This window comes from Heterodontus francisci, chromosome 7, assembly GCF_036365525.1.
Source record: "Heterodontus francisci isolate sHetFra1 chromosome 7, sHetFra1.hap1, whole genome shotgun sequence".
In the NCBI taxonomy this organism is placed as follows: Eukaryota; Metazoa; Chordata; class Chondrichthyes; order Heterodontiformes; family Heterodontidae; genus Heterodontus; species Heterodontus francisci.
The window spans coordinates 25,714,428-25,727,026 of record NC_090377.1 but is presented as its reverse complement, the minus strand read 5'-3'; the positions used below and the strand labels follow the sequence as shown (position 1 = coordinate 25,727,026).

At 44.0% G+C, this 12,599-nt stretch overlaps 1 protein-coding gene across 9 annotated transcripts in view; it reads left to right on the top strand.

The window, feature by feature from the left end:
- Nucleotides 1-12,599, top strand: part of clasp1a (cytoplasmic linker associated protein 1a) — a 367,909-nt gene that overhangs the window by 145,448 nt on the left and 209,862 nt on the right. For all 9 annotated transcript variants that reach the window (XM_068034903.1, XM_068034902.1, XM_068034909.1 and 6 more), the window contains exon 9: nt 3,772-3,918. In XM_068034903.1, the coding sequence (XP_067891004.1) occupies nt 3,772-3,918 (147 nt within the window). The remainder of the gene's footprint in view (nt 1-3,771; nt 3,919-12,599) is intronic.

The window sequence follows — 12,599 nt, the reverse complement described above, 5'->3', positions numbered from 1 at the left end:
AAGTGGCTCTACTGCTGCAAAGATTTATTGTCTGTATCTCCTAAAAGCTTTAGATTTTACATTTTTATTTTTATAAACTTGTCTATATATTTTCATTAATATTTCAGTTTACAAAGAAAGAACTTGCATTCGTATGGCGTCTTTCATGACCTCAGGGTGTCCCAAAGTACTTTACAAGCAATTACTTTTGAAGTGTAGTTACTGTTGTAATGTAGGAAAATGTAGCAGCCAGTTTACGCATAAAACAACAACATATAATTGTTAGTGATTGTTGGTTTCGGTATAAGTATTGGCCAGGACACTGGGGACCACTCCACTGCTTTTCTTTAAAATACTGCCAGAGAGATCTTTTATGTCAACCTGAGAGGATAGACATAGCCCCAGTTTAATGTCTCATCTGAAAGACGGCATCTTGGAAAGCTCAGCGCATTCTGTACAGCACTCGAGTGTTGACCTATATCTTGTGCACAAGTCTCAGAAGTGGGATTTGAATCTTAAAAGACTTGGAGGGTGGAGTGCTACCACTGAGTCTGAACACTCAATGTATTCAATCCAAGCTTCATAGCACTAATTTTCTGTCTCAGAAAAGTTTATTGCTAGATTTTAAAGGCATGTAGCCATCCAGCCTGTCTAGAAATTGAGCCATTTGTTTATGGCACTGCTGATGCTCAGAGCCATAATAACCTTGCCTAAAAATGCAACACTGCTGACAATAGTCAATACAAAGCCAGTTCATCAGCCTGTATTCTTGTATAGAACTTAGAACTAGATTGAAATTAAAATGGCTGTGCAGGCTCTCTGAAGTGAATGGATTGAACATGAGAAATATGCTGGCCATATCCATCAAAAGTAAATTCAGCAAACTGTTCATCTTTGATCTTGGTTTTAAAAACATATTTGCTGACTGATGTCCTGGCTAATTAATTAGTATATTTTAACAGTGGAGGCAACACCATGCAAGGAGAAGGCCTTTATTGTTCATTTTGACCAGAAGGATTGCACTAACCTGTGACACTAGGCTGGTATATTTGCCATAGTATGTACACTAGATTCGGTATTAGCGCGTTAGTTTTACAATTGTATTACACCTTTTTTCCTTTGCTTTTACTAATTTAATTTCCTAATTTTTTTATGTTGCCTTTGCTTATTGATTTTCCTTTTACTCCTTTTATTTACCTTCCTTTATTCCTTCACCTTTTTAATTATTTCCTTTTTTATGTCATTCACTTTCTTATCTGCAGTTCTTGTATTTGCATTTATCGTGTTTTTTTATAATCAAACATAAAATGGGTGCAGCCTGTTGATGATCTGAATAGAGAATTGCCAAAAGGAACGGATTCATTCTTAATATGTGGTGGCGGGATTACAGTTGTGGAGTTTTCTGTTGACAGGCAGAACAAATTTTGTTCTGTTAACGTATTTATCTAACATACAAACTTACCAGATAATTCCTTTCAGGAGCTTAAGATCATAAAATAAAATGGCAAGAAAAATTCTCATTTGTGTTGTGTAAATAAAAACAAATCTTTTAAAAGTATTTTCCCCCAATATTTAAATCTTTTAAAAAGATGCTCTTTTCTTTCAAATTGGGAACTTTGTTCCATGTCATCTTTTTAAATTGTTTTTTAAACTATAAACTAGTATATAATGCAATTTAATTAGTTGCTTTATTTTTGAGAAAAGAGAAACCGTCTTTGTTCTTAGTTCTTGAATTATTGCTGTAATCCTGTTACTGTTGATATAATATCTGAATTGTGGTTACTTACCCATAATAAAACGTGACTCCTTTTTTATTTCTTCCTGCTCACTGTCATCTACATCACCCCCCCAACCCCCGCCACCAACCTCTGGGAGCATGACTAATACTATAGCAACCTTCCCATAGGTTGCTCCTGAGGTCATTCTTCATGCATCAGCTTGGATAGTGAGCATCATCCAGCTTAGTTGACTGCTGGTGTCACAGTCAGACCCCATCAAATCCGAACGCTGCGACCACGGTTACTTCTTTCTTTTGGGATAATTATTTTCCCCTCCCACAGTTGTACAGTTTTAGTGTAGGGATAGAAGTGTATTTTTCTCTAATATTTAATGCTGACTGAACTGCTTTATCAAAGCTGTAGCTTCACTGCAGATTTAACTTTTAAGTATTAAAAGGTGCCTTATTTAATCGTCTGCGTGATATGAAATCGATATTTATAGGGATGGGCATAGACAGAGATGATCCAAAAACTCCATGGGATGCAATAATTCCTCTGCCTTTTGAAACAAAGGGGACATTTCGGAGGTCAGCAGGTCAAAACTGAACAGCTGAGGATGGACAGATACCCTGAGGGCTTTCTTGATTAGCCTGAAGTTAAGTTTATATTGGGTGTACTTTTCTTCAGAAAATTAAATATGTAGAGTAGAGGGTTGGTTCTAAATGATCTGAGTGAGGAATGCATTTTAATCAATATATGCAGTTTTTCAAGTTGTTTGGTTTTGGAATGAAGATTTGTTCATAGTTAAACTATTATTTTGTGTTGTGAATCCACATTTTAAGATGTTAAAGGAGGCCCTATCCTATTCAAAAATGGAGAATTAACTATTTAACCCATTAGCCCTCTTGCAAGTTTCTGAACCATGTGTCACTGGGAAATTGAGCTTATAATGAAGAATCTTTCCTCTCGCCTCTGGGCCATTGCTGCTGTTTCCTGCATTGTTGAAACGTGCCAATTTAAGATACCACTGATCAAAAATGTGCTTCATTAAATAAAATAAATGAAAGGGTATGTGTGCCTTTGATATAAAGAAGGTTCTTGACATCAGATTGAAAATGCATCTGGTGTTGGCCACTTCTCCTACTGGTGTTTAGAGCCCAGCTGTAACCTCTTGGTGTATGATGAGGGTGTCTGGTCAAGCAAATGTTGTAAGAAATAGTACCTGTGTGTCTTGATTCGCAACTATCTTTCCATAAAAATCTTCTGAAATAGTGAACCAGTAAAGGAATCCGTACAAGATACTGCTTTTGAGCATGCAGCTGTTAAATATTGAGGTCAGAAGAGTTTGGAATAGATTATGAAGCCGACATTTTATTTGTCAAAGGAAATTGATGACGGCCGTTCAAGTAGTCCTGCTAACGCCTCCCATGAGATGCTTGAGGCAGTCTCTAGCAGTGGGCTTTGATAGCAGTAGGGATTGCCTTTATTTCCCCTTTTCTTTTGATTAGTGCCTTTGCCATTAAAGACTTAAAAACAAAGTTAGAATATCTTTCCAGTTTTGCACTTGCAACCATCTTGAACATCCTTCTGTTTGGACTCGACAAATACATGAATATGTTGGGGTATATCTGTTTTAATGCTCAGCTTATCCTCAGCACGTGACAGCATGATTGATCGTTGTCTGGATTGATTGCAAATAGAATCTGTTGAAGCAGAGGTGGTGACTGAGATTGTTAAAGGGAGGGATGATGAGAAGACTAATCTGCAAAAAAATTTGTGCTTGTAAGTGAATGTTGTATATTGAAGCAGTGTATGTAAATTAAAATGCAGTACATGCAAGGTATAGAAGAGAATAAAGCATGTAATGGAGAAAAGCTCAGAAATGTCCTGTCTTTGCTGTTGAGCTTCGGATGTCAGTTTGAAAAGAAATAGGGGTCACCAGATAATAGAGTAGTGGTGTGTAATGTTAAAATCGGCTCCATTAATTAGCACCTTTAGATAGATGATGGCTTTATAATGAAGCATATTTTAGGACACTGAGAACATTTTGTTAATATTTTTCTTTTTTATCTAGATAAAAATTTTGATGATGAAGATTCTGTGGATGGAAACAGGCCATCTTCTGCTAGCTCCACATCCTCAAAAGCTCCTGGTTCACGGCGTCCTGTTGGTACCAGTCGTAGACCGGGTTCGTCTGCAGTTGGCTTCCGGAGTGGAACAGGTGACAATAACTAACTGATAATTATGTCCAGTATCTGATTTGCTGTATGTTTCGACATAACTTGCCCTGTGACCACTTTTTCAAGCATAAAAATATAGAAGTTTGGACACAAACAGGCCACTCCTCCCAACCAGTCCATGTCGCGGTTTCCTCTCCATGCGATCCAGAGTTCTAATCACACTTACCTTGTTCCCATATTCTTCATTTTTTTTTTCCATTCTCCAGCTGTATAATCTAATTCTGTGGATGGTATTTTCCTACTTCAGGAACTTGTGGTCAGTAGTGTCTGAGAAAATCCAGATTGAAATAAAATCTAAATGTTCATTTTTCTTGTACACAGTTTGCACGACAGCGCAAATTCTACGTTGTACTATGAATTTTTCCACAGAATAGATTTGTATGAAACCTGCACTCTCCTCCAAATAGGGTAATATCACTGAAAATGGAAATTCTGGATGTGGCTGATACTTTGTCATTTGTATATACTATGCAGCTGATGCTGTCCTTTACCACGTAGGTAACAGTTCAGGAATGCTGTAGACTGGAAGCATCGATTTGTTCTTTAATAGTGGCTAGTTTTTCATCAAAAAGTCAGATACTCTGAATTCAAACTTCTGATGAAGCACAGAGTTAAAGATACCAACCATTGGCAATAATCAGGTTTGTAAAATCTGTGCCATTAAGCTCCAGGTGCAAATCTGATTTAAAAAATGTCCATTATCTGTTAATTAAAGAGCATAGGCGGTGAAGCTTGTGATCGTATATTCATTTTAGCTAAGTAAATAGTGCAACCTATAATCCTACACTCCTATAAGCAAATAAAATGCATTATTTATAATTGTGTTTGAAATTAGCATTACAGATTAATTGTACATCTAAACTTATGTGAAGAAAAGCTGACATGTTTTTAGTCCCAACTATCCTTTTGGCCTCCTTGTCTCGAGAAACAATGGGTAAGCGCCTAGAGGTGGTCAGTGGTTTGTGGAGCAGCGCCTGGAGTGGCTATAAAGGCCAATTCTAGAGGGACAGACTCTTCCACAGGCGCTGCAGGTAAAGTTTGTTGTCGGGGCTGTTGCACAGTTGGCTCTCTCCTTACACTGCTGTCTCTTTTCCTGCCAACTGCTGAGTCTCTTCGACTCGCCTCTCTTCAGCCTTGCCTTTATAGCTGTCAGCCAGCTCTGGCAATCGCTGGCAACTGGCTCCCACGATTTGTGGTCAATGTCTCAAGACTTCACGTCGCGTTTGCAAACTTCTTTAAAGTGGAGACATGGATGGCCGGTGGGTCTGATACCAGTGACAAATTCGCTGTACAATACGTTCTTGGGGATCCTGCCATCTTCCATGCGGCTCACATGGCCAAGCCATCTCGAGCACCGCTGGCTCAGTAGGGCGTACATGCTGAGGCTGTTGGCTGCCTCGAGGACTTCTGCATTGGAGATACGGTCCTGCCACCTGATGCCAAGGATTCTCGAGACAACGACGATGGACTGCGTTGAGACGTTGCTCTTGCTGACATACGTTGTCCAGGCCTCGCTGCCGTAGAGCAAGGGTACTGAGGACACAGGCTTGATAACACTCGGACTTTTGTGTTCCAGGTCAGTGCGCCATTTTCCCACACTCTCTTGGCTAGTCTGGACATAGCAGCAGATGCCTTTCCCATGTGCTTGTTGATTTCTGCATTGAGTGACAGGTTGCTGGTAATGGTTGAGCCCAAGTAGGTGAATTCTTGAACCACTTCCAGAGTGTGGTCGCTGATCTTGATGGATGGAGCATTTCTGACGTCCTGTCCCATGATGTTTGTTTTCTTGAAACTGATGGTTAGGCCACATTTGTTGCAGGCAGCTGCAAGCCTGTCGATGAGTCTCTGCAGACACTCTTCCGTGTGGGATGTTAATGCAGCATCGTCAGCAAAGAGGAGTTCCCTGATGAGGACTTTCTGTACTTTAGTCTTCGCTCTTAGACGGGCAAGGTTAAACAACCTGCCATCTGATCTTGTGTGGAGGAAAATTCCTTCTTCTGAAGACTTGAACGCATGAGCAAGCAGCAGTGAGAAGCAGATCCCAAACAGTGTCGGTGTGAGAACACAGCCCTATTTCACGCCACTCAGGATAGGAAAGGGGTCTGATGAGGCACCGCTATGCTGAATTGTGCCTTTCACATTGTTTTGGAACGAGCTGATGATGCTTAGTAGCTTTGTTGGACATCTGATCTTTGCTAGTAGTCTGAAGAGACCACGTCTGCTGACGAGGTCAGAGGCTTTGGTGAGATCTATGAAGGCAACGTAGAGGGGCATCTGTTGTTCGCGGCACTTCTCCTGTAACTAGCGAAGGGAGAACAGCATGTTGATAGTGGATCTCTCTGCTCAAAAGCTGCACTGTGCCTCAGGGTAGACGCGCTCAGCCAGCTTCTGGAGTCTGTTCAAAATGACTCGAGCGAAGGCTTTCCCCACTGTGCTGAGCAGGGAGATTGCACAGTAGTTGTTGCAGTCACCGCGGTCACCCTTGTTCTTATAGAGGGTGATGATATTGGCATCACACATGTCCTGTGATACTGCTCCCTCATTCCAGCACAGGCAAAGCAGTTCATGGAGTGCTGAGAGTATAGCAGGCTTGGCGCACTTGATTATTTCAGAGGTAATGCTGTCCTTTCCAGGGGCTTTTCCGCTGGTTAGAGAATCGATGGCGTTACTGAGCTCCGATTTTGTTGGCTGTTCATCCAGCTCATCCATGACTGGCAGAGACTGGGCTGCATTGAGGGCGGTATCAGTGACGACATTTTCCCTGGAGTACAGTTCTAGGTAGTGCTCCACCCAGCGGTCCATTTGCTTGCTTGGGTCAGTGATAGTTTCCCCTGATTTAGACTTGAGGGGGCGATCTTCTTGATGGTTGGTCCAAAAGCTCTCTTAATGCCGTCATACATTCCTCTCATTATTCCGGTGTCGGAGGTCAGCTGAATACGACTGCATCGGTGTTGCCAGTAGTTTGTACAGCGCCTGGCTGTTCTTCGTGTGGTGTTTCTGGCGGCTTTAAGTGCTAAGGATGGTAAATTGCTGGGGGCTGTCTTGTAGTTCAGCAGTGCAATACGCTTGGCGGCTATGACTGGTTCCATCTCTTCAAAGTGAGATTGAGACCAGTCTGCATCTGCTTCCTCACGTTTATCAAAGGCGACTCATTGCTGACTCATAAGTGGCATCTCTGATGTGGGCCCACTTGGTCTCTGCATCCCCTGCAGGAGTGTTTTGAAGGGCTTTTTCAAGCGAATTGAGAAACTTTTTTTGACAGCTGTGGATAAGAAATTCTGTTAGTGTTGATATGCGGGCGGCCCTCTGCTTGGAGTGATGTAACTTCTTTGGTTTGAATCTAACTTTGCTGCACACCAGGAAGTGGTCGGTGTCACAGTCCGCACTATGGAAGCTTTTGTGATTTGAATACTGTTTATGAAGGCTCGCCTTGTGATGATGAGGTCTGGCTGGTGCCAACGACGTGATCTTGGGTGTCTCCATGAAACCTGGTGACAGGGTTTAGGTTGAAAGAACGAGTTGGTGGTTATTTTTTTTTCATTCGTGGGATGTGGGCGTCGCAGGCCAGGCCAGCATTTATTGCCCATTCCCAATCGCCCTTGAGGAGGTGGTGGTGAGCTGCTTTCTTGAACCGCTGCAGTCCATGTGGGATAGGTACACAGTGCTGTTAGGAAGGGAGTTCCAGGATTTTGACCCAGCGACAGTGAAGGAACGGCGATATAGTTCCAAGTCAGGATGGTGTGTGACTTGGAGGGGAACTTGCAGGTGGTGGTGTTCCCATGCATTTGCTGCCCTTGTCCTTCTAGTGGTAGAGGTCGCGGGTTTGGAAGATGCTGTCTAAGGAGTCTTGGCGTTGCTGCAGTGCATCTTGTAGATGGTACACACTGCTGCCACTGTGCGTCGGTGGTGGAGGGAGTGAATGTTTGTAGATGGGATGCCAGTCAAGCAGGCAGCTTTGTTCTGGATGGTGTCGAGCTACTTGAGTGTTTTTGGAGCTGCACCCATCCAGGCAAGTGGAGAATATTCCATCACACTCCTGACTTGTGCCTTGTAGATGGTGGACAGGCTTTGGGGAATCAGGAGGTGAGTTACTCGCCGCAGGATTCCTAGCCTCTGACCTCTTGTAGCCACGATATTTATATGGCTACTCCAGTTCAGTTTCTGGTCAATGATAGCCCCTAGGATGTTGATAGTGGGGGATTCAGTGATGGTAATGCCATTGAATGTCAAGGGGAGATACTTCGATTCTGTCTTGTTGGAGATGGTCATTGCCTGACACTTGTGTGGCGCGAATGTTACTTGCCACTTATCAGCCCAAGCCTGGATATTGTCCAGGTCTTGCTGCATTTCTACACGGACTGCTTCAGTATCTGAGGAGTCACGAATGGTGCTGAACATTGTGCGATCATCAACGAACATCCCCACTTCTGACCTTATGATTGAAGGAAGGTCATTGATGAAGCAGCTGAAGATGGTTGGGCCAAGACACTACCCTGAGGAACTCCTGCAGTGATGTCCTGGAGCTCAGATGATTGACTTCCAACAACCCCAACCATCTTCCTTTGCGCTCGGTATGACTCCAACCAGCAAAGGGTTTTCCCCCTGATTCCCATTTCCTCAGCTTTGCTAGGGCTCCTTGATGCCATACTCTGTCAAATGCTGCTTTGATGTCAAGGGCAGTCACTCTCACCTCATGCAGAGGTTATGTTAGGTACACAATTCCAACAGTCTCTGACCATTCTCATTCATCCTTCCAATCCCATAGCGCCTGAGGCAGGAGGACCACGAGTCATGGTCGGCTCCAACCCTGGCGTTAAAGTCCCCCAGCAAGGAATGCTACTAATATTATGGAGTTCCTCGTAAAACTGGTCTTTAACTTCAAGTGGGTAGCAGAGTGTTGCAGCATAGATGCTGAGTCGGTGTACTGGATCAGAGGCGGTGAGCAGTTGGATGGACAGTATCTGTTCCGAATCATTTGTAGTTGGCTCTATCATGCTGAGCAAAGAGTTTCTGATGGCGAAGCCCACTCCATGCTATCTTGGTTCTTCTGAATCCCTACCCTTCCAGTAGAAGGTGTAGTCTTGCTCCCTTAGTGATCCGCTCACAAAGAGGCTTGTCTCCTGAAGTGCTGCAATGTCCACATTGAGTCTACTGAGCTTGTTAATGATGGCGGTCTTCCGAGAGTCGTTGATATGTATAAGATCTTCTCACAGGCCAGGACACATGGTTGTGACGTTCCAGCTTGCAAAACGAAGGGCTGGTACCTTCTTCCCTTTTTTTGTCGTGCTGTTTGGTGCAGTGTTACAGTCCACTTGTCAGGCAATGACCCTAAGCTCCAAGCACCCATTGAAGCAGGTGGACTGTGGTGGGACAGAACCTTTCTTACTGGGGGGGCTGCCCGGTTTGAGGCGGGTGGTAGCTGTCCAATGAGATACGATGACCTCTCCCACCAACCAAGGCAACCCGTGGCGCCCAATTGAACTGGACTTAAAACCTGTAACTGCTGCCTTCCGTGTTGTTTTGGTTGCTGTGAGGCGACTATGGAGTGATCTTTCCATGGCACATACCTGGCGGAATGTATGGAGGTTGTGAGTTGCCCAAGTGTCAAAACCCCCCTCTCTGCCTTCCTAGTGGGGTCAAAAGGGGTGCAGAGCACGATGTTTGGCACCAGTTTGGCTGCAGGACCTGCTGGAAACATGCCAAAGATGACACGTGACTGCCATAGGGGCTCCGCTCCGGATTTTCTGTTAGGGTTACTCCTTTAGCCTTAGTCTCTCCTGAGGCCCCCACAGGCAGTGGGGTTGTTAGCTCGTATCCCTGAGCAGGGGCCCTCACAAGTAGAGTGCACACTCTATGCTGAAATACCGTCCACCATCCACAATAGTCGTAGCAAAAGCCCCGAATATTCGCGGCCGCTCAGCCCATCAAGTCTGTGCTATCCCCGGACATAATTCAAGGCAAATGAGCGCCAAATGAAGAGAATCCACCTTCACTTGGCGACATTTTCCCTGCAAAGCCACCCTCCGCACCCCGGCTCTCTGAGCCCTCGAAACGCGACTCCCAGACCGGCCCCGGACTCATGGTCGCACAGGAAGCTGCTGAGCCCCCAGTGCTGGCAGAAGGTGGGCTTGGTCAGCGTCACTTTCCTCAGGCGGTGCCCGTCGCCCAGGTGCCGGCAGTGGTCGCTGTCCGCTGCTTTCCCACGGTCCGACAGCAGGCTCGAGTTGGGGCTAGATCCACACTATGGCTCCCTCCGGAGAGTCACATATAAGTAAATAGAAGTTCTCATTGGCTGAAATTTTCCAATTCCCAACTCTATATCTCAACAATCAGTAGGGTACCTTTGTAAGGTTTGGTTCGGGAGTCACAGGTTACCCAAAAAGGGGGTCGAAGTCATAGAGGGTTTTGAAGTGTTAAGAAGCAGCAGTTAAATATAATGATGCATAAGCTAAATAGATAGAAAAGGCACACAAACGTAACAGGTTGAACGGTTCACCGATTCCAGATTGTTCGGTGGTGGCAGTCTTCCCGATAGATGAGGGCGGTGAGGTGTTGGTCGTCTCTTTGGTCCTCAGGCTCCTTAGCCTTCGTGATAACCAAAGTGTTAGGCAGAAGCCAGCATAGCCTCCACTTCGGGAATCTCTCTCCTTCTGCTGGAAGAAGACTGACTATTTTTCCCCCTCTACCCTCCCAGAGCACCTTTTTATATGCTTTATCTCTCGGGGTTGGTGAGTGTCCCATGACAATCACTTGTTTGATTACAATTGCTCAATCTCCAAGGGACAGGTACTAAAAATAAATGCTTCTCATGCTCATCACTCTGCTCGTGAAGTCATCTTGTGGCTTATAGCTTGCTAGGTACCATTTGTAAACTTCTGCCTGACACTGTCTGGAGAGGGTACGAGGCTCCATCTTATCAACGTTAGCAATGTCCTGTTTTAGAACTTGTGCTAGAGTCATGTCCTTGGCAGAGATAACAGGCCTACGCTGTCCTGTGTCTGTCAGCCTGGCAGACTGCTGTAGAATCTTTCATAAAAAGAGAGAGAGAGAACTATTTCTATAATATTCAATTAATTTTCTTAAGATTTAATTGGTTATTGGACAGCCAGTTCTTACACCTGGAAATATAGTGACTGTTATGTAAGTAAATATATCATCCATTTGTATGTTGCAATGTGATGAACAAACAGTAGGGGCGTTTGTTGCCCAAGACACGAGAAGAACCCCCTGCTTTTCTTTGCTTAGTCAAGGGATTTTCATTTAACGTTTTCAGTTGACAAAGGTGATCTTCAACCTCTCAGTACTGCATTGAACTTTGAATAGATTGAGTTCAAACTGTTTGTGAATCTCATGGGAACTTAGTGTGCACTTCAAGATACTTCTGAGAATAAAATGCTATAAAAAAGCCTAAGTTCAGAAAATATAGACGGACATTGAGAAATAGCCAAGGCTTTGGAACCCTCTAAGTTTGCTAACAGGTAGTGCTGGAGTTTATCCGGCTAAAGGCTTATCATTACAGAGCTTCCAATTATTTGTACGGCTAAGGCCACGCAACTAATTAATGTATAAAACAAAAGCAAAATACTGCAGATGTTGGAAATCTGAAATAAAAACTTAGTGCTGAAAACATCTGTGGAGAGCGAAACAGAGTTAACTTCAAATGAGTGCATTGCTTTGTAGGGATCAGTTAACGAGGATCTTCCTGATCTGCAGTAATCAGTTACTTTTTGCCTTGACGAGATGAACCCTTTGGGGGTCTGGGGGCTGTTGGGGAGCAATTAATTCCTTGTATAACCTAGAACTTCCTAATGACTTTGTAATCGTTGAACAGCTGGAACATAATGATTGTTGGAATGTAATGGTTGCAACAGCAGCAACTTATTTATGTAGTGCCTTTAACCTAATCTCAAGGCGCTTCACAGGAGCATTATAAAACAAAATAAGACACTGAGCCACATGAGATATTAGGTGAGATGAGCAAAAGCTTGGTCAAAGAGGTCAATTTTAAGGAGTGGTTAAAGAAGGAAGGTGAGGTAGAGAGGCAGAGAAGTGTAGGGAGGGAATTACAGAACTTGGGGCCTAGGTAACTCGAGGCACGGCTATGATGGAGTGATTAAAATCTGGGATGCTCAAATGGCCAGCATTAGATAAGTGCAGATATCTCGAAGGTTTGTGGGGCTGGAAGAGATTACAGAGGTAGGGAGGGGCGAGACTATGGAGTGATTTGAAAACGAGGATGAGAATTTTAAAATCAAGACATTGCTTGACCAGGAGCCAATGCAGTTCAGTGAGCACAGGGGTGATAGATAAATGGGACTTGGTGCAAGTTAAGACACGGGCACCAGAGTTTTGGATGACCTCAAGTTTATGGAGGTAAAGTGAGGGAGGCAAGCCAGGAGTGCGTTGGAATAGTCAAGTCTAGAGGTAACAAGGGCATGAGTGAGGGTTTCAGCAGCAAATGAGCTGAGACAGGTGAAGTCTGGTGATGTTTGAGGTGAAAATAGGTAGTCTTAGAGATGGCGCGAATATGTGGTCCTAAGCTCATCTCCGGGTCAAATCTGGTTTAATTTTAGACTGTTGTCAGGGAGAGGGATAGAGTCGTTAGCTAGAGACTGGAGTTTGGACCGGGGACAGAAAACGATGGCTTCGGTGTTCCCAATAT